This window comes from Urtica dioica, chromosome 11 (assembly GCF_054948205.1).
Source record: "Urtica dioica subsp. dioica isolate 48M chromosome 11, U.dioica_male_clone48M_v1_H2, whole genome shotgun sequence".
NCBI classification, from domain to species: Eukaryota; Viridiplantae; Streptophyta; class Magnoliopsida; order Rosales; family Urticaceae; genus Urtica; species Urtica dioica.
In genome coordinates this window covers 3,135,071-3,161,339 of record NC_142766.1, presented here as the reverse complement: position 1 = coordinate 3,161,339, position 26,269 = coordinate 3,135,071, and the positions used below count along the sequence as shown (strand labels likewise).

At 40.5% G+C, this 26,269-nt stretch overlaps 1 protein-coding gene across 2 annotated transcripts; it reads left to right on the top strand.

Moving 5' to 3' along the window:
- The first annotated feature begins 11,710 nt into the window (after positions 1 to 11,710).
- Positions 11,711 to 19,160, top strand: LOC149380701 (acyl-CoA-binding domain-containing protein 4-like). 2 transcript variants are annotated; one of them, XM_089630412.1, is made up of 18 exons: positions 11,711 to 11,975; positions 12,261 to 12,331; positions 13,080 to 13,143; positions 13,229 to 13,300; positions 13,990 to 14,196; positions 14,278 to 14,355; positions 14,665 to 14,772; positions 14,862 to 14,928; positions 15,648 to 15,709; positions 16,226 to 16,365; positions 16,903 to 17,029; positions 17,349 to 17,463; positions 17,609 to 17,697; positions 17,834 to 17,917; positions 18,021 to 18,209; positions 18,335 to 18,490; positions 18,578 to 18,637; positions 18,751 to 19,160. In XM_089630412.1, the coding sequence occupies exons 1-18, from the start codon at positions 11,814 to 11,816 to the stop codon at positions 18,937 to 18,939; spliced, it is 2,040 nt and encodes a 679-aa protein (XP_089486538.1). In that variant the 5' UTR covers positions 11,711 to 11,813; the 3' UTR covers positions 18,940 to 19,160. The 2 variants fall into 2 exon arrangements, with proteins under 2 accessions (XP_089486538.1, XP_089486537.1); XM_089630411.1 differs by having other exon boundaries at positions 18,575 to 18,637.
- Positions 19,161 to 26,269: the final 7,109 nt, after the last annotated feature.

Genomic DNA, 26,269 nt, shown 5'->3' with positions numbered 1-26,269 from the left:
TCGAAAAATGAGATAGGCATTCAACATGAAAGCAAAACTATCTCATAAATAAAAAGAGCCACGGCTCTGATAAACACGTGCTGAACAAAAAGTGCGTGAAAAATAAATAAAATCCTAAAAAAGGAAAAGAAAGCAAAGCGCTAAACATACGCGCTGAAAAAGAAAGCCACTCGGCTCAAGGAGCACCCTCATCCAGCAGGGGGAACAAGGTGTCGAAGAAGTCAAAAGTGACCCCCCGGGCCTCGTTCTCGGTCGCGGTCGCGTCTCGACATTCCACCGCTCCGGCACGACGGGCTTCCTCGGTCCCTATGTCGTAGTCATCCTGCAAGTCGGACGCTCTTCGCTCCGCTTCAGCAAGCTGGGACGAGAGGCGAGCGTTTTCCTCCACCAGAGAGTCGCGCTCGCGCTCCGCCCGAACACGCGCCGCTTCGCTTGAAGTAAGCTGGCGGTGCGACATCTCCAAGGCATCGGATCGAGCATCCAGTTGCCTCCGAAGGTCGGTAACCTCAGTGCGAAAAATCTCCGCTGATCGGGTCGCCACCTCGCAAGCTCGCCGTTCTTCGGTGAGCTCCCCCGCCATCTTGGCCACCGATAGTTGGGCTCCGTCACGCTGATCTTGTGCGATTTGGAGTTCCACCCTGGCCTCACGAAGCTGGTCTCGAAGCGTCTCAGTCTCCACCCCCGGATGCGAATCTCGCTCGACCTGAGCTAGCCTAGCCTTCGTCCGAGCAAGCTCCTCCTGAGATGCCCCTAAGCGCCGGATGAAGTCATGCAAAATCCTGTCGCTTCGCACGGCCCTCGCATACGCCTGCGACGACAAAGAAGCAAGGGTTAAAACTAAAACCTACGCTTACAACAAAATAAACCGAAATACTGACCCTCTGAGCGTCGGTAACCCCCGCCTGGAAGAAAGCAATGTCGCCCTTCGACACCACACCCTTCCACCAGGATAGTGGGGATCCCTCGAGGTGGCGAAAACAATCCCCTCGAGCCTCTATCGCCTCCAGCTCCACCGCCGAGTTTGCCCTCTTGGGTTCGGAACGTTCATCGGGAGGTGCCGATGTCGAAGCCATCTTCAAAGAAGCCCGAGACACCGGTTCGACTAGACCGGCAGGCTCGACGCGCTCTCCCTTCGCCTTGCGGTCAGCGACCCTAGAGCGAATCTCCGCCATTGACTCAGGGTCCCGAGAAGCGAGGGCCAGCCTCCTAGCTCGCCTCTTTGCAGCTACACAAAACAAAGCAACGGAGGTCAGGTTCCTGTCAAAACAAAAAGTTTTACAAAACCGTAAAGTTACCTCGAGAAGCAGGAGCGACTGGTTGAGCCACGGGACTCGGGGGCCTGCTCGCCCGGAGCGCCTCCTCGGTGCCCGGAGCAAAGGGCGGGAACCACCCGGTGAGCGCCATCAACTCGGGGGAACGGAACCGCTCGCCAGCCTTGCGAGCTTCCGACATCCCCGATATTTCTCTCACAAAGGGGAGCTCCGCTGCCCTCTCGTCCGCTGGAAAGTCGGCCAGACGACCAAAGCGAAGGGGCGCCTCGCCGAAGGCATCCGAGGTGACCCACACCCACGCCCGGCGGCTAGGCGGGTCACTATCCTCGACCAGCCTCGCGTTGCCCCGAGCACGGGCCATGTGAAATCCTGGCTGCCCTGGCGCCGGGAAGACGGCAACCAAATTGCGGAAGTCGTCTACGGACATGGCACGCTGCGTCTGGCAGTGCCACTCCATAAAACACGTAGCCAACAGGCGATAGAACGCCGGGCTCATCTGGCACGCATGGACCCCTAGTCGGGTCAGGATTTGCTGGACGATCGTGGAAAGCGGGAGACGCAACCCGCAGACAAGACTCCCAATCGTCACGGCCGCATACCCGTCCCTTGGATGAGAGGGCCTGTCCTCGGGGGCAGGTCTAAGCAATCCCACCAAGGGAGGAATGCTATACGTCTCCCGAAGTGTGCTGAAGACTCGGGAAGTGAGCGTGCTCGCAGCATCGATTCCCCTGCAGTCTAAGCCGACGGGGGCGACAGAGTCGCCTACTCCGTACATACGAGTCATCTCCAGTGACCGGGCATAAGTGTAGCCCGAAGCCTCCGCCGACTCGAAGGCCGGCCAGGCCGTCGCCAACGCCTTCCCGTTGCGTTTCTCATCCCCTATCGCAGGAGGAGCCTCCAAGTCCTCTTCAGGGCCCTCTGAGCCCGACCCTTGGGGATCGTCGGAATAAATCTCGTCCAAAAAAGATTCGGACGGCACTATCGCAAGCTCGACACCCGAGGCGTTCAAGTTAGACGCCCGGGGGAGCTCGGCACTCACCACCGCTTCACCCCGCTTCTTGAGCAGGGGGGCGTCAAAGGACGCCTCGCGGGAGATCAGGTTGATCACCAACCGTGACAAACGGGGGTCCTTGGACCCTTCGTCCTCCCCTTCGGGGCCGCACCTTGTCGGCAGGCCGCTCCCGGGCCCCGCCAGCTCGGCTATCGCCGCGGCGTCGGTCTCCAACTCCGCGAGCCATTTGTCGGCCGCGCTAGAGTCTTCCTCGACAAAGATGGGGATCATGTCGAGTTCCTCAAAGGGACCCTTGGTCGCCCCTCCAAAATTTGGGAGAGGGCATGAAGGATCAACCTCGGGATCATCAACATGGGAAACAAGCTCGCTCCCCATTAAAAAAGGGAAAAAAGTCGGCTGCCCAGGGAAAATTTCAAACTCAAAGGAATTTTTCGATTACCCACAGGCTGCCAGCGTGAACAGAAAGGGCGGGGGCTCTCCCATTTATAGGAGAGGAAGGAGTAAACCCTGCTCCTTCCCCCCCCCCCTGCGCGCGCGACACAAGGCTCGGCCCGCGGGCCGGCCTCGCGCGCGCGCCAGTCCCGGTCTTGCTACCCAGCCGGCCCGGTCCGGCCCCCAGGGGTCCGGCCAAAAAAAAAAAAAAAGAGAAAGATATGCGTGCGTACGGTCACGCGTGATCGAAGGTGAAATCACCTCAACGCCCTTTTCTTTTCTAAAGTTCACGACTTACGTCCTGTGAGCCGTAAACTTGGGGGGCTAATGTTACCGGTCGTTTTCGGGACACCGGAATTTTAAAAACGATTCAAGGTCGGCCGGGATTTGCCGGCCGGAAGCCCAACGGGCCCCGGCCCACCAGGCCCGAGCGCCCTGACACACCCACGGCCCGGCGCGCGCGCACCTGCGCCCCCGGCCCTGAGGCCCCCGGCCCAACAGGCCTCAGCGCGCCCTAGCGCGCCTGGCTCGCGCGCACCCTGCGCCACGGCCTCCCGGCCCGCGCGCGCTCCCGCGCCCCGGCCTCACAGTCCGCGCGCGCTCCCGTGCCCCGGCCTCCCGGTCCGCGCGCGCACTCCCGCGCGCCCTGGCCTCCCGGCCTGCACACACCTCGGCTGAGCGTCTTTGCCACCTCAGCCACCTCGGCCGAGCGTCCTTGCCACCTCGACCGAGTGTCCTTGCCACTTCGGCCACCTCGGCCGAGCGTCTTTGCCACCTCGGCCACCTCGGCCGAGCGTCCTTGCCTGTTGTCAATGGTGCCCACAAGAAGAGTAGTAGTGTCTATTTATGTACATTTGATGTCATATAGTCTTACGAAGACTCTTGCTTGTAATTGCTTATTCATTAATAATAAAGTTGAAACGTTCATTCATTCTTTCTTTGTTTGAAGCTTTATGATAAAACCTTAGTCTTTTAGTCCATAAACAAACTTAACAACTTACGAAGAGACAAATGTAGATTTGCATGAACAAACTCTTCGTAGTTTGCTTAAAACGATATATTCGCAATCTTATGGTCAAAGGACTATTGACCTCAGTACGATTGTTAGAAGAATCTATGATGTCTGGTTATGAGGCATTGAGAGTTGGGGACTCTATAGTTCTTCTAGGTATCTTCCGAAGGTACTGAATTGACCAGTGCACTTCTAGAGACAATATAAGAACAAACCATTTAACCTCTTATGTCTCAAAGTCACTATGTATGAATTGCATCATGCTTACCTTAATCCTGAAATGAGACATGCCATTTCACACCTTAGTATTCTCATTTGAGAAAGTCAAAGTTCGGACTCACTATGTGATTCCGAACAAGGCCTATTGGTGAAGTACTAAGTTGTGAGTATGTCATGAGTAACTTTGTGAAGTTCTCATAGATATGGAATTCATGTACAAGATTGCTGAAATGCAATGTATGTCACCTCATGCTTTGTTCCTTGGAGTGTGAATAAATGAACTGGCCAGTGTCCAAATTGAGTCCTGACTCTTTTGGATGAAACAATGTGACTTGTTAGCTCCTCGTCAATACATTGTTTCTAACTTATTCACAAGCGACAAAGGAGTTGATGAAATAACAGCTAGAAGGGTAAAATGGTAATTTAGTAAATCCCGACTAGCTGATGACATTCATGAAGGGTAGCATAGATAATATTCAGTGGATCCGCTCATTATAATTAGGTGAATTCTTGAGTAGAAAATAAATTCATTTGAACCGAGAGATTTTCAGTGTCAGCTCTTTAGTGGAGTCAGCTGGCATTAAGCTAAACTTGGAAAAGGTTTGTGAACTTTTGAGTCCAAGTGTTTAGCTCAAGCTTTGTTCATTTGGTTCCATGAGGTCACTGTCATGAATCACATCGATTAGGAATAGTTAAACTGGAAGCTAAGTCAAAACAAGAACGAAAATAGTCAAAAGGGTATTTTTGTCTTTTGAGACAAAGGATGAAATGAATGTCAATAAATTTTTTGACAAGTTCATTTGATGACTTAATAATACTCGGCCATGACTTGATCATTGGGCCTTGTGGATTAATTTCATTTCATAAGAATTTTATTGAAAATTCTTAATGGGCCTTTTCTTATGTTGTCATGAACAGGTGAAGAAAATTCTAGAAGCCTTTCTAGAAGGTCATAGGCGCCCAACATACCCAAAGAGAGAGAAAATATTTTGTGCATAAATGTATCAAGATACTTGCCAAAAAAGAAAAAGATGAAACAAATTTCCTATGCTTGCCAAAAGGAAATTCGGCCACACAAGCAAGGAGAGAGCAAGGAATAAAAGAGGAAACAAATCCAAGGTGTCATTAAGGCACATGTTGGCCGTGTGACTTGGATGGGAATGGGCAATAAAGATTGCTCATAAAGGCTTGGAAAATAAGAGGAAACTACTTCTTTCCAAGGCCAACCCTTCTCCTATAAATAGGACCCTCATTCCTCTCATTCTATTCATTCCACATAAGTTAGAGATTGAGAGCCTCTCTCTCTAGAACTTGTGGCCGACTCCTCTCTCTCTCTCTAGTTTATTTTCGATTTTTGTTTTGGCACCTAGGTCCTCATTCGACCTAGTGTTTAGCTCTGCGACTTCAAGACTCGTTCTTAAGTCGTAGTGTTTAAAAGTGCCCACTCACTAATTCCTTTTCTCTCGAGTGATTTAGTGATAGAAACTTTCGTGGTTGCTCGAGGTGCCGAGGAAAGAAAGAGGGACGTGCTGCGAGGGGAGACGAGCGTTGCAACTTTCTAAGAGCTTCTCAAAGATCAAGCTTCAAGAAAGGTTAGTAAACTTCTTAGCTTATAATAGTTTTTAATTACATGTACTTGCTCTTTTGTCTAGGTTAGTAAAAACTGGTTTTACTTGTAAAAGAAAATTTTTAAAATTTCGCCGCTTACCGAAGCGTGAATTATTTTCTTGAACCCTAGATCGATTCCAACATTGCCACCTCGGCCACCTCGGCCGAGCGTCCTTGCCACCTCGGCCACCTCGGTCGAGCACTCGTGCCACCTCGGCCAGGCACGCCCGCTGCCGGGCACGCCGCGTCTAGCCAAATCCCGCGCCCGGCACGCCCCGCGCCCATCCAGGCGACATGTCCTGCGCGCCCTGCGCCCTCTTGGGCGTGAAGCCTCGCGCGTCCCGCTCTTGGCCACCCGGTGGGCCTCAAGGGGCCGACCCAAGGCCTCTCTCCACAACTATAAATACCCCCCCTTGGGGAAGGAAAAAGGATCCCGGTTTTTTGACACAACTTACATCCTGGTTGACGCCAACAACACTTCTCTTCTCTCGAGAACTCTCTCTCGCCCTCTTGTGACATTTCCAAGAGCGCGCACTCCTCCTCCCTCGGCTCAGAAACACAAGGACCCCCCTCCACGAGAGGGAGCGCGCTCCTCTTCTATGACCCGAGCTTCTACGGTACACACCGCTCTCCCGCTTCTTGGCCCTTGAGCTAGAACTCCAAGCTACGAGCACGCGACCCCACTAAAGCCTTCACTAGAAGCTACGAGCCGGGTCCTACTCTAAAGCCTTGGATTCCCAAAGCCACTGAGCCTAAGATAGCCCCCAATACACAAATTGAACTACGTTCTGACCTGATCCCGACTAAAGGGTACGTAGGCAGCCAACCTTTGGCACGGTCACACCCCTCAGAACACACCTCAGGGTCTGGAGGGTGCAGCTCGGTCTACGAGCTCCCATTTTTGGCCCGGGCGCGATCACTTGGTCCGGCCTTGGATCGAACCGCCCAAGGTATTTAATCGTTGTTCATTTTCGTGCGACAACAGATATTACCTTTTCTTTGGTGTCGGGTTCGAGTGTTTATGATCTTCAATTGCATAAAAACTTCCGAAAACTCTTCAATCGCCGAAAAATTCCAGAATTTCTTCAATTGCTGAGTTTCAGTCTGAGATTTTTTTTTTTTGCTCTGAAATGGCTTTGGTTTTTCTTTTTTGAAATTGTGTTCGAGTGATTTGTTGAGGCTGCGTGATTTGGTGTATTAATTAATGACGTTAATGACGTTCCTCAAATAGTGCGAGTAGTTATTAACCGAATATTTGCTTTTTAATTTTTTAATATCTGGGGTGAAAATGGGCGGGAGTTATTTGAGGTCATTCAAGTCTTTTAACATGCTGTAAATAGATTGCTGGCTATTAACAGAAAATTAACAGAAGGTTGGCTAAAATCAAAATCTATATAACCGTGTGGCTATATACCTATATAACCCATATATTAATATTTGGGCTATAATTTTAAAAGGGTTATTAAGTTATATAGTCACACGGTTATAGTGAATTGGAATATAGCCCACCTTTGTTTAATTTCTTGTAAATAGCTAAGTTAACTTATTAACAGATTAGTAAAAGACTTATTTAACTCAGCCAAACATGTAAAAAAGGTAGTTAATAGGCTGCCACGTATGCAAGTTGGCTATTTACAAAGTATTTACCAAAGGTTGGCTAAGTTACAATTCCTATAGTTTAGGTGGCTTACGTAGCCAATTTTTAATTTTAAAATAGGGGGCTATTTGGGCTAGATACTTAGTCCGCCCTAAAATTAAATCTTACTTCTCAACGTTCCAGGAAAATTAGAATGAAAGAAGTTTAAATTTAAATAAAACAATATAAATATGATAAATTACACTAATGTCTCCTGGATTATTGATCACTTAGCAACGTGGTCCTTTTTCTGACAAAAGTGACCTTGAACTTTGATATTTTTGTAAGAATCATCTTTCCGTCTATTTTTCGAATGTTCTGTTAGTTTTAGGGTCACGTTTTTGTCTCATGTTATGTGAATTGAGAGAAATTATCAAAATGTCTTTTGTATTTCATCTATTATCTTCATTTAAATAATTAATTTTATAATTTGTATACATTAAAAAATTAAAAATAACCTATCTCCCTCTCTCTCAATTTTAGCCTCTTTTTTTATTGTGGATCCGAAATTCACTAAACAATATATGGATCATATTTGGTTTGATCTCTTGGTGGTGTTGATATTGAAAAAGTAAATGTACTGCTTTTGTGATGTCTCTTAGTGATGTTCTAGCAAGTTAAGCAGAAATTTCACGTCACAAATGCATACGTGAAATTAGACAAGACATGTCACATCACAGATGTTCCAACAACATAGAGAACAACAGTTTTGTCAATAACTAAAAAAATCCAATACATAGTAACAACAAATATGATGCGTTATAGCAATGGGTTTTGCATTTTCTCTTCTTTTTTTTATCAGAAGTGGTTCAGAAACAATGTATGAATTAAATCTAGGGAAAATGACACAAATATACCCTGTGTTTTAGTGAAATGTCGAGTTTAACCTTTGGTTTTCAAAAATGTCGAGTTCATACTCTCTGTTTAACTAAAATGACAAAATTATACCCTCTGTTTAACAAAAATGACGTAATTATACCCTGAAATAGACAACAGCACCACGAATCTTCTTTTTATTGAATTTTCATTGACGTTGACTATAATATTTATAAATAAACACCAATTATCTTTATTCATTCAAGTCATATATGTCATTTATTTAAAAACTAAAAAATAAACAACAGTCTCTTAGTCGTGAAAAACACAAAAAGATGCAAATGGGTAAAAATCGACAGTTGATAATCATCAAAATCACAAATTCGAACATATAATCAAGGATTTAGAGTTGCAATTCGAACACGGAATGAAATAATCTATTGGGAGATATGAATTTTATTATTTAATTTCAATTTAAGGCTAATTTTATTTCAAAATTGGGAATTTGAAAATTAGGGTACTGGTTTCGATTTGATTCGGTTTTTCTTATATAAGAGTTAATATCAATGAAAGGGAGATTTATGATACTGTTACCCATTTCAGAGTATAATTGCGTCATTTTAGTTAAATAGAGGGTATAATATCGTCATTTTAATTAAACAGAAGGTATAAACTCGACATTTTTGAAAACCAAAGGTTAAACTCAACATTTCACTAAAACACAGGGTATATATGTGTTATTTTCCCTTAAATCTATGTACAAAATTTTTGTTTTCAAATCCCTAACAAACCTTGTGAACTCTAATTCTAGATCTCTCCCCATTGCATCCAAGAAGACAAAGAAGAAGATAAGATGAGGAAAAAAAAACAAAAAACGCTAAGGAAATTTGCGAATTTGGATTCTTGGTTCCATCACGGTTCTTCTTTGTCGTTGTATTTTTCTTCCTCGTCGGTTTCAAAGCATAGTGTGAGTTTGTTAGATCTGGAAGAATTTGAAAGAAAGTGAAACTTTTACTTTTTAAGTGTTGCTTCATTTTGAAATAATGTGAATGGGTAAATAAGCCCAAAAAAATTGGGTATATTACTTCGGGAATAAAATTTGGGTATTTTTGTGTGAGATTGATGTACCATCGCGCACATGACTTCATCATTTGTGAGGTTATTGCCTTAAAGGTTCTCGATCTCTCCTCCAACAAGATCTCTAGTCCAAGAATGATTTATTTGCGCAATGGATGCTCGAATGACTTATTTATCTTTTAAAGGCAATAAGGTCAACCAAAGCCCCTTATCGGATTTGAACCGATGAACTTGCGCCTTACCATGGCATTACTCTACCACTGAGTTAAAAGGGATGCGAGTTTCTCAAGCTATGATAATTTACAAAACCTTAAAATTTCGTCGAACAACTTGTCTGCAACTTCTAACTCTCCGATGTTTGGCGAGACCAATCTTCCATGAAGCATCCATTGTCATGAACTTCATCATTTTGAAGACGTACATGTACACTAAGAACGACAGAAGCAATAAGTGGATATTCAAAGGGATTAAAAATTGAAGTATGCGACTATTAATCATCAATTTATCGTAGACGTCTTATGTATTAAGAACACCTTATCATCACTTCAGTACTATCTTCATCACTATGGTCAAGTGGGAAATTAGATTAGGAATGCAATAAAGCAAGTGATTCTCTTGTCTTGTTAGCTAGCTTCAGGGAGAGAGAGAGAGAGAGAGAGAGAGAGAGAGAGAGAGAGAGAGAGAGAGAGAGAGAGAGAGAGAGATGGTACGTGAAGAATAAAAAGAAAAAAACAGAGAGAAGAATAAAAAAAATGAACCAAATATAAACAAGATATTCAAATCTTTTATAAGAAAACACGAATTTTTTTTGTGTCCAGGTAGTGTCGAAGAAGGAGGAGAGAGAGGATGATGAAGAAGAAGACGTCAATTACCATAATACCCTCATTTTCACAGAAAACGTGAGAAAAGTGTGACCCAAAAACTAACAGAACGTCCAAAAAATAGACGGAGGGACAATTCTTGTAAGAATATAAAAGTTTAAGGCTACTATTGTCAGGAAAAAAAAAAGTAAGGACCACATTGTTAAGTGGTAAAAATTTAGAGGCATTGAAATTTATCCTATAAATTATAGCGTTTTGACATAAAGAAAAAAAATGTGCATTTGATGTGTGGGACGATTAGAGAGTATTCACCCTTTCAAATATTCAGATTTGTGTATTTCTTAAGTATTTATGAATGTGAAACTCAAATGAAATATGACTAGAGTAATTTATAAAGTATTTACAATTATGTAACTCAAATGAGGTAGTAATTATAATTATGAGTACTTCCTCTTTTTATTTCACCATAGCTAATATATGCAACAATATCATTTTACATACCTATGGAAGCATCATTTGACAATTTTGTCTAACCGGCATCGATATTTTCTGGTGTCGACAGTCCAATGAAATCAGCCCTCTCATTTGGATCCCTTAGACAAAAACGCCAAATTTTGTGCACCAAAAAAAAAATGTAGAGGTCTTTGAAATGTGTAACTCCATACATAACAATAAAAAAAAACCTGTTAGGTCATGGTGCATGGCAATATTTGGACTCCAAATCTCATAGAGCCATACGATTCCTATGTTCTATTATAGGAATTATTAATTGCTCGAACTCCATATGAGCTCAAATAAACAACTTTGAGTAACTAAGTATTTATTTTTTCTTCGATGAACTCGATCGAATGAGCTTATTATATGAAACATTTTGGATTTTGAGACGGTTTTGTCACATTCAAACTTAACTTTATTGTTTACTGAAGAAAAAAAAAACATATATACTACAAAAATCATAGATGATATCTTATTACATCATAACCGAGATATATATATATATATATATGTGGTGTTCATGAAAACCGTCAAATCGAAGAATCCGATCACGCAAACCAAACTGCACTTATTTTTAAATCGCCCAATTAAAATCCGATGAAGTTTGAGTTGTAACCAACCCAAACCGCAATTATTCCGGGTTGGTTTGATTTTTTTATAGTCGCAAGCTTGAGTTGAACCAAACTAACCTGATAGTACTAATCTTTTAATTTTGTTAAGATTGCAAATATTTTATATGTACTATTGTTAAAAATATATCATTTTTAATAATATTATAATTAAATAAAAAATACTCAGTATTATACTTTATTATTTGCTAATACATGAAAATTTGGTAATTAAAAATATGCGTAATTTTTATTTTAATATGTAAATTTTCAAACGATAAGTAAAATTTAAATTTTATTTGACATAACGTATTAGATATGATATAGATATATGATTTTTATTCGAGTTATAAAATTATTTGTCAAGAATTATAATCCGAAAAAACCAATCCAAACTAATCTGATTATTTTTTAATTGGTTTGATTTGATTTTATCTTTCTATCAAATTGATTTGAGTTTTAAAATTAAAAATTAATTGTAACCGTTCGGATTGATATCCCACTATCTTTTTATTTTTATTTTGGAGATACTACTTTTTTTATTGTTATTTTTTAAACTACTTACTTACAAGAGCACGTCCAAATGCTGAAATGTTTACATGAAACGTGCGAGGTGTATTAAAATTAAATACACATCATTTGGGCCCCACTTGTAGCTGCCAGTTAAACTATATATGTGCAAATGTCGCAATAAAATATATAAAATAAAATAAAACGTTGAGAGGAAGAGAACCCCCCAAAATTGGACATCAGAAAGAGAGAAATTAATTAGGCCCTCCTTCTTTCCTCCGATCTTCCATTTGGAGATGAAAATGGGTCGAGCGACATCGGGTCTCCAATACCCGGAGCGATTCTACGCCGCGGCGTCGTACGTGGGCTTCGACGGATCTCCTCGCTCCGCCACCAAGGCCGTGCGATCCAAGTTCAAGCCTGACACCGCTCTTCTCCTCTACGCTCTTCACCAACAGGTCTCACTTCTTTCATTCAATTCCGACTTTTCTATCTCACTCTCGCCTCCTGAATTGTGCTTTTCGCGGCTTGGTTGTGATTCGATTTGTGCCTTCTCGTTTGTGATGGATTTAGTGTGTGAACTTGGAGTTCTGTCTGCCGAGTTTAGAAAGATCTGAGATTTGGAAGATCTGTATTTAGGATGAGTTAGAAGAAATGAGAATTGATTGAGGAGCTATTGATTTGATGAGATTCGAGGGCCTTTGCTTCAGATTGGATTTTGATCTCAGAAATTTGCATTGCAGGCTACCGTAGGAGCCTGTAACACCGCTGAGCCGAGTGCTTGGAATGCCATTGAGAAGAGCAAATGGAGCAGGTTTGTTGGATCAACTATATTGTCTTTCTCATTTTATGTGCTCTCATCCTGAATTGGTCGATTTAGTTGCAAGAATGGCTAACAATATACGTGATCCATATCGGTCCGATGTTGCATTTTACAGTCATAAGTTGAGCGTGCGAGACCTTCCTTTGAAACGAGATAGAGAGTTGTGTGTTTGAAATCCTTTTTAGTGGGCTCAGTTTAGGTTTGGACATATGGTTAAGCTAGGAGATATTTAAATTGTGTTTCTAAGGAATTAGATAGGAGCTGTATGTTTAAAGGACATAATCATTTGTCGGGAATTAGAAATTGTGTCTCATTCGTAAATGTTTGACTTGGAATTTCATGAAGGAAGGTTGATCTGAATATGGTAACTCAGGATATGCTTCTTATGCTGACATTATCTTGTCCCCTCTCCGGCATTGGATTCCTTTTTATCAAGATAGGCTTTCCTTCATATTTAAATAGCCTAAAATAAGTCAAGATGGGGAATGACTGTACGTGGATGGAGATCTGGCCTAACTTCGCTGTAATTATATGGTTTCAATGTTTAGCATAGTAAAAATATTGCTTGGATACACATATGTAGAATTTGGCAACAGTAATTAGGGTCTGGAATGTAATTAAGTTCTCTGTTTGTAGTAAACCATTAATTTTTACTCCTGAGTTGCTGTAATAAAAATAGAACTTTTTTCTTGTTTTTTTGTTCTGCTTTCCTAAAGGCTATTGTATTTACACCGTGCAGCTGGAAGCAGCTTGGGGAAATGGTCCCTGTTGAAGCAATGCGCCTTTTTGTGAAATTATTAGAGGTCTTTTCACGGACGGAATTTATGTTTTATGTTCCCACGACCTGATATAGGACTTCTTCTCACCACTTCTCTTTCTTTTGTACAGGAAGAAGATCCTGGATGGTATTCAAGAGCATCAGATTTTGTTGCAGAACCCGTGATTGATGTTCAAATGAATGTTAGTACTATATAACTTTTTTTTTTCCTTTCCAGAAGATTCTTTGTCAAACTACCTCGTCAAATAAAATTGAGTTTTGCATTCTTAAGTAGATAAAGTAGGTGTACCTGCAGAGTAATGTAATAGATCTTCCAAACATGCTATGAGTTTGGGACATGGCATGATACTGGAGATATACCCTTTCTGTAATTTAGTGTGTAAAAGTTGTGAATGTGGAAAGCCTCTCAAAAAGCTTTTGTTTTCTCTCTTCTAAGCTACTATATCATTTTCATATTCGAGGCATAAGCTTATAACTGAGAGGCCGATGGCTAAGCCTTAAAAAACAATAATAAAACACACATACACAGTGAAGAACGAAAGAATCAATTTTTTAGTTTTTCCTCTTTGGTAATTTTTAAGACTGTTATTGATAGGTTAAGGTGAACGCCTCACCTCATGTACAATTCCTTGACAATGGATTGCAAAATGAATTTTTATTAAATTCTTTACTTTTCTGATAAATAGCTTACCTTCTATCTCTAGTTCAATCTAAGTTTATCACGATTTTCCAACATATACCATGCGATTTAACATACAATTTTGCTTGTATCACACACTTGGCTAAACATAGCATATGTTTAATCTGCGCAGGACTTTTTTCATTTTCTTTTTATGCCCTACATTAGTTTCTTCTTTGGTATGTGTTGTAGCATGATTCAAAACCTGAGCCAGTTATTGAGAATGGGAGTGTTTATCCTGAAACCGAAACAAAGACAATACCTGTTGAAAACGGGATTCAAGTGCCTACAGAATCCCAGGATAAAGATGTCGTTTCAGAAGGTCTTGGTTCAGTTGTTGTCTATGATCAATGGAGTTCACCTCCTGTATCTGGTCAACGACCAAAGGCTCGCTATGAGGTACTGGTGATGACCTGTAAACTCCTGATATTTCATAACGTATCGGTGTGTATATTTTAAGAAAGTATTCCTATTTTTTAGCATGGAGCGGCAATAGTGCAAGACAAGATGTACATATATGGTGGAAACCACAACGGCCGTTATCTCAATGATCTCCATGTAAGCAAGTAATTTACATGCACTTTTTATGACTCTCCACGCTTGGGTATTTTTGTGGCCTTGCTTGCTTTTTATTTTTACAGGCGCTCTCTCCTAAATCCCTCTTCTGCAAACCAGTGTATTAATAAGTTTGCACGATATGGATAGCATTATTGCACTTTATTTTTGTTTTAATTAAAAAATTGACTCTTATAATTACCGAAAGCTGAGGTGTACTCATTTTCTATTTGGCATCTATTTATTTTATTTTTTTGCACTCTTTTCCAGTACAGTTCATCTATCGTTACACTAAGTAGAATGAAAACACAGGTACTGGATTTTAGGGGTTGGAGCTGGTCACGAATTGAGGTCAAGGCTGGGTCAGAGTCAGACTCACATTCTCCAGTAACAGTAGCGCCATGTGCTGGTCATTCCCTGGTTAGTTTAAAAAGTATTTCCTCGCCTGGATGAAGAATCTGAGTTTCAACTTATCATCTCTTTTTGATTTATTTTTCCCGTCTCCACAGATACCCTGGGAGAATAAGCTTCTGTCAGTTGCTGGACATACAAAGGATCCTTCTGAAACTATACAGGGTCAGAGCTTTTCTCTACTTTTTGGTTGTTGACTGCTTTCTTGTCTTAAGCTGTTACCTAACAGATGTGAACTCTCATGCTTGTACGTTTTGTAATAGACATTGGACTGTAGTTTTAAGGAGAATGAGGCTGCAACTATTTACCAATCATTGTCACTTATGAGCTCAATATATATTATAATGTTTACTATGTAGTTTTCTGCTATTTTAGGCGGTAATCAGATTGAGACTCCGGTATTAGATGATAAAGTCCTTTTTTATTAACTTATTAGGCTGTTTGCTAAATGCCACTGGATCTACTTCACTCTTACCGGTATAAAACTTCCTTTGGAGAGTCCTCTCTGAACTTTCTATGGTTCCCGAGCCATGTTCATGTAGTCATGCTCACTCATGCAAAATATTTCAATAGTTTCTTAGGGTTGCGATTGCGCCGACACTCACACAACAACTAGTGAAGTTTTTTTTTATGCAATTTGAAGTCATGCTCACACGCAAGCCATGTTCATGTAGTCATGCTCACTTATGCAATTTCAATGGTTTTTTTTTTATATATACAACAACCAAGCCATGTTCATGTAGTCATGCTCACACACAAATATTTGAAGTTTTTTTTTATGCAATTTCAACAATAGTCTCAAATATAATGCCTCTTTCACAATAACTAGTTACATTTTTTCTCTTTCTGATGCTTCATTATTTTCGGTTCCTGAACTATGACAGTGAAGACATTCGACGTACAGACTTCAAGTTGGTCAAACTTACAGACATATGGGAAACCACCAGTATGTATCCTCTTCTTTGATAATTGTGTGATCTTGTTTGTTTTACAAGTTTATGTTGTGCATACATGTACATTTTTCTCTCAACCATTAAATCCTCTGCCAATCAAAATTCAGGAACTGTTGTTTCGCTCCAGAGTTGTTGGGTCTTGTTTGGGTGTTGGGCTCTTATACTTTAACTTTTCCCTTTTCCTTTAAATACAAAAAAATAAAAGAAAAAGAAAAAAGAAAAAAAAAATCACGAAATGTCAAAATTTGGTTAAGCATCTTGAAAAAAATAAAATTTGGTTGGATTGGACATTGGGCATTGTATACGGAATCGATTTGGCCATTGTGCAGCTCACTGTTAATTCTGTGCTACCATGCATATTCCATTCATGTTAAAGGAAAACTTATAATGGAGGTTTACAGTTGTTTCTTTAAAAAAAAAAAATGGAGGTTTACAGTTAGCCCTATCGCTTGGAAAATATAGCTTGGGGAATATCCAAAATCATGGTACCCCTTCGTTGATCCTTGTAGGTATCACGTGGAGGTCAATCAGTTACCCTTGTTGGAACGAGCTTGGTAATTTTTGGAGGACAAGATGCGAAGAGAACTCTATTGAATGATCTGCACATTTTGGACTTAGAAACAATGACTTGGGATGAGATTGATGCCATGTAAGATAATCTTTAATCTTTGATAGTTTCATGACATTCCCGTTAGATTAATTTTTCTTCTGTTTGCGATGCTTGGATCTTATTTCAAGTTCACAGGCATATTTCCATGCTTCTGCTTGCCCCTTATGCATGTATCATTTGATTCAATGACGCTATGCTTTTACTTCAAATCGCTAACATATGAAGTGATTGAATTTGTGTCTCTGCCTCTATCATTTGAAAGCATACACAATTCTTAATTTTTCTTTCTTTCTTAGTCAATATTCATTGGTCTGAAAACAAAGGCAGAGGAAATTAAAAGGGTCCCAAATGGTTACTAAAACTAATGCTTTTTTCCCCCCATTTATTAAGCTTTTGTTTTTCTTATAAACAAAATGAAGCATGGAAATGCTCCCTTAATGACGCAGAATGCAGATCCACCCTTCATTTTGTTTAGGAAAAACAAATAAGTTATCAAACTGAGTATAGCCTGTTTTAATTTATATTGTTACTTATATTTTTTTTTATGTTAATTAATCTGAACCACCATTTTCACAGAGGGGTCCCTCCTTCTCCAAGGTCGGACCATGCTGCTGCTGTTCATGCTGAACGATACCTCCTTATCTTTGGCGGAGGTTCCCATGCAACTTGCTTTAACGATCTCCATGTCCTTGATTTGCAAGCTGTAACATTACTTCTCTACTCTACTTCATATTCTTACTATGGACTTCTTTTATTTTAAATTTTGGTAACCGTGGTGTCTGAGTTAGACCGGACTAAAATCCACGAGGCCCTGGCATTATCGACCGGGAGACTATCCTAGTGGCCCCAATTGTTGCGTCAATGGGAATCGAACCAGGGACTGACAAGGTCCCAAGAATCGCCCTTACCACTAGACCAACCCCTTGGGGACTATGGACTACATTTTTATTTTTTTTTATTGTTTGTCACCTTTAACCTTGAAGGAAATAATCATCCATCTTCTGCATATTTCGACTATGTAGATGGAGTGGTCGCGACCCACACAACAGGGTGACATACCAACTCCTAGAGCTGGCCATGCTGGCGTGACAGTTGGAGAGAATTGGTTCATTGTCGGTGGAGGCGACAACAAAAGTGGTACGCAGTTCGAAGATTATTATTTATTTCTAGATATGGGTCTATGTGTAGACCTTAAAACGTAGTCTGTGTATTACATTTCTGGCAGTTTGTGTGAAGGATCGTGATCATTTGATACATGGTCATTCTTTCTGATTTGTTGCAGGAGTCTCTGAAACTGTTTGTCTAAACATGTCTACCCTTGTTTGGTCTGTGGTAACTACTGTTCAAGGGCGTGTTCCTATTGCTAGTGAGGTAGTTCACTTGAAGATCTACTGTTATTTATCCTTGCTTTAAGGAATTCAATCTCTGTTTTTCGAACTATTGGATCATTTTCATTGACATTATTGAAATGCCAATAATAATCATGTGATTGTATGCTTCTTCTCAGGGGTTGAGTGTGGTCGTGGGGTCTTACAATGGTGAAGATATACTTGTATCTTTTGGAGGATATAATGGCCGTTACAGCAGTGAGGTGAGTGTTTAATTTTACATGTTTATGAGCTTGAAAGCCTTCTTTTTCTTTTTATTGGGCATCCTAATTTATTTTCTCTCTGTTTCCCCTACCTATATGGCAGGTCAACATTCTAAAACCAAGTCACAGATCAACCTTGCAATCAAAGATGATTGAAAATCCTGTGCCGGACAGCGTTTCTGCTGTTCCAAATGCTACAAATGCTACTAGAGATTTGGAGTCTGAGTTCGAAACTGGTCACGATGGAAAGACGAGGGAAATTGTCGTGGACAATGGTGGTTCAGAATCCTTGGTGAGCACTTTTCGAAATTGCTAGTTTTGTCCTGTGAAATTATCAATATATTTTATGCTAGTTTATACATTTCGGGTAGGGCATTCTCTTTTTTTTTTAACCTAACTTTAAGATTTTTTATGCAGAGATCCAAAGATGGGAAAAGTAGTGAGCATGTATTAGCCTCTCTCAAAGCTGAGAAAGAAGAATTGGAATCGTCACTGAGCAAGGAAAAAATGCAGACATTGCAGCTAAAGCAGGACTTGGAAGAAACTGAAACTCGCAACACCGAACTCTACAAGGTAGCTCGGTACAAACGTATTTACATTCTTTGACGGTGCACTTTTTCCTCGTGCAATCCCTCTAAAATAATTGCATTTTCAAAGCAGGAGCTCCAATCGATCCGTGGTCAGCTAGCAGCCGAGCAGTCAAGATGCTTCAAACTTGAGGTATATGCATTAATTATGTGAATAATAATTTGTCACGCCTATGAAATTTGGCAGAGTGACAGCAACAAGAAAATGTTGTGTCGGTTGCGCTGATCTCCAATGGAAAACGTTAGGTCGAGCTTGCAGAATTACGCCAGAAACTGCAGACAATGGAGGCTTTGCAAAAGGAGCTCGAGCTTCTGCAGCGACAGAAAGCTGCGTCGGAACAGGCGGCCATGAACTCCAAACAGAGGCAAGGCTCCGGCGGCGTTTGGGGTTGGCTCGCTGGAACACCGCCATCTCAAACAGAGGACGACGATTGAAACAGCATTCTCAGAGAATTAGGGAATTACTAGCCAGCCCTTCATAGATGTGATGCTTCTTCATATCTCTGCTTTTGCTTTACTTTTTACTTCTTTTTTGGCCAAATTATTTTTTTGTTCACTTTACAAAGTTTTTTTTTTTTTTTTTTGCTTAATACTTTACCAAGTTCTTTACACATTTATAGAATAAGATATGAGGTTCTTTCCAGAGAGGTTCTTTACAGAGTTCTGTTTTCTGAGGGTTTTGCTATTATTATTTATTATTTGCATGGTATAATTACATGTATGTACTGCACTTATTCGAATCTCAATTATGCGGAGCCTAAGCCTATATATGCACCTGAGACGTTTCTCTCGCCCTTATTTTTTCCGATGTCAGGAAAACATGATTGTACTTTTATAACATTTAAGTAATATATATACGATTCATTAATTTGTTATTTTTTTGTCCCGCTTGTGGAATTTGTTTATTGGATCCCTTGTGCGTTTGGTTTCGAGCTATTCGAAATTGGATCTACTACCTACGTAAATTTTCCATTTTAAAATATATGATGGTTTACCTTTTTATCCGGAACAATTTTATAAACTAGTCTCAATCAATCAGACATATAAACAAACAAACAAAACTCTGTATCCGTAATATTAATTAGACGGACGTTTTTCAATTTGGATGAAAGCACTCGCTTGCTTCAAGAGGACTGATACTTATCATCCGGCTGATGTATGAGAAATTAGGTGTGGGCCCCACAATCAACTGTGGTGGGACATACAGTTTTGCCTTAATTTTGTCTCCGCTGATGCGTTAGCCAGATGACAAATATCATTAGTGGCTTTAAAAAAATTTCGTATACAAAGGGATTTCCATTAGAAAGGGGTAAAATACCCAGAAGTACATCATAATACAAGGAACATTATCGACCTAAATCGAAGTGAATCTAACACTAAAAACAGATGAACGTCCAATCTTGTGCATGCTTCCAACAAGAGGAAGAATACCGAGTACAAAAGAAATCGAGCCCACATATGGCTCTTTCAAAATATCCATAACGGATAATGGAGAAATCCAATCAACCTTGATCCAGTGACCAAGTAGAAGATGATTCTTCAACCTGCATAGAGAAAATTCTAACAGGAAATCCATACCGGGGAGGACAGCTATTCCGCCTCCATAGTAAACCAAAACAACAAAAACACAACAAAAACATAAAATTTTCAGTCCGGGGAGGACAGCTAATCCGTCTCCAAAAAAACTTAATACAACCAAAAAGCAAAAACCAAAAGACTTAAAAGACAACTGAAAAAACGAAACTAAACAAAAAAGTCCAGATTCGCACACCAGCTTCGCACAAAAAAGAATCCATGTACCACTCTTAAGCTCCAACAAAACCGATTGTCCGAAGTCGGGAACCGGAGGATAGGAGTGGCGCTCATCTAGGCTAACGCAGATCTCACCGGATAGAGAGGTTGAATCGGGATCGGCGGGGGGGCACCGATCTGAAATGAAATAACCCAGTGGGGGACCGGAGCCAAGAGTGAGGTTGGATTTCGTCGGAGCGCTTCATCGAGGGGCAGCGGAGGCTTAGAGCAACGTCGGTGAGGAGTGAGGGATCGGGGGAGGCCGGATCTGAGGGAACACCCAAAATCGCCCGTGGGTGAGACGAGATCGAGATCCACTGCGCCTCCAAAAATAGCCCACCAACAGCACCAAGAAACGCCATCCAAAGAGAAGTGTCGGACTCCCAGAGGCACGGTTCGACGTTGAGGAAGACCGCCGGAGAACCCCGCAGCAACAATGGCAGATCTGGATGCAAAAATCAAAAAGAAAAAAAACAAAAGCTTCTGGGTAACTTAAAAAAAGTAGGCCTCCCCCCAAGTCTCAGCCTTGCCACCGTTGGACGGACGGCCGGCGCTTGGGGGGAGTGGTGGCTGAGAAGAGAAGGGAACTGGGTTTTGAAACCCTGGTTTCTAAGAGAGAGAGAGACTGGGCGCGGCGCACATGAAACCCTACGGTCCGCTTTCATCCGAATCTTTACTTTTTCACTTATTTACATACCCACATTTTATTTTTAACAAATGAATGACTTTTCTTCTCAATTTCGCTCTAACTTCAATCTGAAGTACAAATAAAATTTAAAAGTTGGATCCGAGGTTCAAAGGTGTATTAGTGTTCAGCAATAATGGAGAAGTGTTTTTTTTTTTTAATCATAATTTCCTTATAAGTAGTTGCAATCCATTTTCTTAATGGTTTCGAATTTCGTTGTGTTATCTATTCCGTTTTTGTTTTGGAAGAAATTAATTGTTTTTGTTGTTACTTGGTATTGGCTGGTTTTGTTATTGGCAAAACTGCTCTAAGAGGTGTTGGAAACATATGGGCTGTGACATTAGGTTCACTTTCCACGTTAAGATCTGTGACATGGAATTTATGTAATCTATTTTTTTGTCTGATTATGCTACCGGTCTTTTTTTGATCGACCAATAAGGTTTCACCAGGTGCATTTGAAAATTCTAACCAAAGACACACAGCTGAGAATGTGTCATATATAAGGAGCCCTCTTTTGTATGGTTACACACAAGTTTTATGAGAGTCATCATCGCCAAAAACCTTGTCATTGGTGTGCATTTTACTCTGTTGTTCTTAATAGCCATTGTTGGAGTTGGTTTGAGTATTTCGAGTATTGTAAAACACGCATTGTTATAAGCGTTGTTCAAACACTTGAGGAGTGTATTGAGTGGAAAGTGAGGGTGGTTCAGACACAGGAAGAGCCTATGTTAGAAAGCACTAGTATAGTCTTGAAGTTTAGGAGACCTGGAAGGTGATCATGTTGTCAATGGTGCCCACAAGAAGAGTAGTAGTGTCTATTGATGTACATTTGATGTCATATAGTCTTACGAAGACTCTTGCTTGTAATTGCCTATTCATTCATTAATAAAGTTGAAACGTTCATTCAATCTTCCTTGTCTGAAGCTTTATGATAAAACCATAGTCTTTTAGTCCATAAACAAACTTAACAACTTACGAAGAGACAAATGTAGATTTGCATGAACAAACTCTTCGTAGTTTGCTTAAAACGATATATTCGCAATCTTAGGGTCAAAGGACTATTGACCTCAGTATGATTGTTAGAAGAATCTATGATGTCTGGTTATGAGGCATTGAGAGTTAGGAACTCTATAGTTCTTCTAGGTATCTTCCGAAGGTACTGAATTGACCAGTGCACTTCTAGAGACAAGATAAGAACAAACCATTTAACCTCTTATGTCTCGAAGTCACTATGTATGAATTGCATCATGCTTACCTTAATCCTGAAATGAGACATGCCATTTCACACCTTAGTATTCTCATTTGAGAAAGTCAAAGTTCGGACTCACTATGTGATTCCGAACAAGGCCTATTGGTGAAGTACTAAGTTGTGAGTCTGTCATGAGTAACTTTGTGAAGTTCTCATAGATATGGAATTCATGTACAAGATTGCTGAAATGCAATGTATGTCACCTCATGCTTTGTTCCTTGGAGTGTGAATAAATGAACTGGCCAGTGTCCAAATTGAGTCTTGACTCTTTTGGATGAAACAATGTGACTTGTTAGCTCCTCGTCAATACATTGTTTCTAACTTATTCACAAGCGACAAAGGAGTTGAGGAAATAACAGCTAGAAGGGTAAAATGGTAATTTAGTAAATCCCGACTAGCTGATGACATTCATGAAGGGTAAACATAGATAATATTCAGTGGATCCGCTCATCATAATTAGGTCGAATTCTTGAGTAGAAAATAAATTCATTTGAACCGAGAGATTTTCAGTGTCAGCTCTTTAGTGGAGTCAGTTGGCATTAAGCTAAACTTGGAAAAGGTTTGTGAACTTTTGAGTCCAAGTGTTTAGCTAAAGCTTTGTTCATTTGGGTCCATGAGGTCACTGTCACGAATCACATCGATAGGAATAGTTAAACTGGAAGCTAAGCCAAAACAAGAACGAAAATAGTTAAAAGGGTATTTTTGTCTTTTGAGACAAAGGATGAAATGAATGTCAATAAATTTTTGGACAAGGTCATTTTGTGACATGTTTCACTCGGCCATGACTTGATCATTGGGCCTTGTGAATTAATTTCATTTCATAAGAATTTTATTGAAAATTCTTAATGGGCTTTTTTCATGTTCTCATGAATAAATGAAGAAGCTTCTAGAAGCTCCTTCTAGAGACATGTTGGGCGCCCAACATACCTAAGGAAAGAGAGTTTATTTTGTGCATAAATGTATTTAGATACTTGCCAAAAGAAAAAGAGGAAACAAATTTCCCACACAAGCATGGGGAATTTCGGCCAAGAGACTAATAGGCAAGCCAAGGAACAAAAAAGGAAACAAATCCTAGCCTTCTAGAAGGCTGCCTTGGGCGCCTAAGAGGAATGAGAAATAAGGGTTATTTTGCTCATGAATATGTGATATTCTATAGAAGAGGAAACTACCTTATTGAAGGTGAGACCTCTCCTATAAATAGGAGCCTCATTTCCTCACAATTGATTCATCCAAGTTTAAGAGATTTGAGAGACTCTCTCTCTAGAACTTGGCCGAAGTCCTCTTCTCTCTCTCTCTAGTTTATTTTCGGTTTTCTCTTGTCTTGGCACCTAGGTCCTCACTCGACCTAGTCTTTAGCTCTGCGACTTCGAGACTCGTTCTCAAGTCGTAGTGTTTAAAAGTGCCCACTCACTGATTCCTTCTTTTCGAGTGATTTAGTGATAGAAACTTTCGTGGTTGCTCGAGGTGCCGAGGAAAGAAAGAGAGACGTGCTGCGAGGGGAGACGAGCGTTGCAACTTTCCAAAAGCTTCTACAAGGTTCAAGCTTCAAGAAAGGTTAGTAACTTTAATAGCTCATATTAGTTTTTATTTACATGCATATGCTCTTGTCTAGGTTAGTAAAAACTAGTTTTACTTAAAAAGAAAATTTTTAAAATTCCGCCGCTTTGCGAAGCGTTTAATCTTTTTCTTAAACCCTAGATCGATTCCAACAAATGGTATCAGAGCTATGGTCAAAGGAATGCATGTGCATGTTTTTAAATTATGAGCTTGAAAATCGTTTTCGAAAGTTTACTAATTTTGTGACAAGTTAGAATTGTAATCTTAGATTTTTTTTAATTTATTGCTCTTGTCTTTAAATTAAAAAGCATGTTGTTTTTCTATGAGTTTGGGATGATGTTAAAACACATTAGAATCAGTTCTAAAAGTTTTTAATTTTTTATATTAAAAAACGTGTTTTAAAGGTTTGAGAAATTTCGAGTAAAATTTTGTGACTAGTTTTGTTATCTTGCTAGTTTCTTATTTTTACTTGAATCGTTTTATGCTTGTTGTTATTTCTTTTATGCATTGTTATTACCCTGCTAATAAAACACAAATAAAAGCTTTAAACAACATCTTAAAACGTTCCGTTACACTCGATTCTTTTTCGCACCTAAAAGGACAAAACTTTAATTTATTTCTTTTTCTTCGAGCTGGAATGTAAACCCGCATTAAAAGCGGCATAACTCTCTGCTCAGAAATCAAAATTTAATGATTCTTGAATCAAATTAAAGCTCTGTCTGTCCTCTGTCCAATGCCACCGGTTTCGGCTCAAAAGGACATCGGAGCCGCCAGTTATGGCGATTTTACTCCGAGGTGCGCGGCTGTCTGAAACTCCAGTTTTTTAGAAATCCGGATTTTCAAACCCCACTACCATGAGTTATAGAACTCAAATGAGAAAATTTTCTTGAGCAAAAATGTTTTTCATATGATTATAAACATGATGTGTAAAGATTAAAAGTTTTGATTTTTGAAAGATTAATTGAAATTGAATTTTTACAAAACTAGTTTGAATCTTGAAAAACCGTTTTCACTTTCAAACTTGAAAATATTTTGTCATCCAAATCAAATAAGTTTTCAAAATGTTTTCAAAACTATATCTATATCACATATGTTCAAAATCTATATGCTCTTGAAAATTTGAGTGGGAGGTCTCCTTGTAGACAAGCCGAAAAATAAAAAGATGTGTAATCTCAAACTTTCAAGTGTTCGAGTGAGTTGAAGTTCACACTTCCCTCACGCACTTTCCCGAAATAGAAAATAGGAAAAGATCGAGTATGTCCCTTGTGCCTTTATGCACTAATACTGCTCTGAACATGTCGATCTAGGATTCTCTTCTAGTTGTCCGCTCTGTCGCTCTCTAACTAGGAAATTTGTTTCCGAACTTAAAAGAGTCGATGAACCAACTCCAAAAACTAAGTGGGAGGGTTATACTTGTTGTTTGTAACCCACGATCCCCAACACTAATGAAAAGTGCAAGTGTCGCCGGACTAAGAGTCACCCTCGTGGCCCTCTCTTAAATGAGAGTACTCAAGGGCGCTTTGCTCTGATCATTGCTCAATGAGCTACGTCCGAGAGTGAGACGATGATGACAAGACCTCCCCTCGGCGGATTGTTTTTCAAAGTCAATCTTTTGGACTAAGTGGTTGGTTACACACTTAGACTCAATCCCTAGTAATCCTCCCTCGAGGCCCTGCGAAAGGATGTGAGTGATCAAACCAATTTACAAGGTGGCTAGTCAAAATTGATGTATTGACATCTTGGCTATGCATTAATGATGAGTCATTTACTTATGAAAGGAGACTCGTTGCGGCCTTCCCTCGAAGGAGTAAAGTGTCATTTCGTTCATAACACCTTTGGATTTTATAAAGTCTTAAACAAACTTAAATCCTAAACCAAAGACTAATCATAAACTTGTTTCAACTTTTATAGGCAATATGTCTCCCAACTCTCTCTCTTTCATTCTTTCCTCGAACAAACTCGAAAACGAAAACTACATAGACTCGAAACGTAACCTCGACATAATACCTACCGTTAACAAGCACAAATGGGTACTCACCACCCCGTGTCCTCCTCTGACGAATGATGATTCAACTCAAGAGGACAATGACGCCTTAGCGGCCTGGCTTCGATCCGATGAGATTGTGAGGTGCTATATCTTAGCATCTATGAACAATATGCTGAAAAAGCAACATCGTGACATCGAGACTGCCGCCGACATGCTCTACAATCTCCTTGAGAGTTTTGGAGGGCAAAGGCGTCAAGCAAGGCAAAAAGCAGTCCGACAGTTTATGAACTGTCATATGAAGGCTAGGACTCCTGTTAGAGACTTTATGATACTGATCATTAGTTTTCTAAATAAAATGGAAATCCTAGGATCTGAGACTGATGGGAAGAATCTCATAGATATGATCTTAGAAACTCTCCCCGCGTCTCTTGATACCTCCAAGATGAACTACTCCATAAACAAGCTAGAGTACACTGCTACCAAACTTATGGAGGAA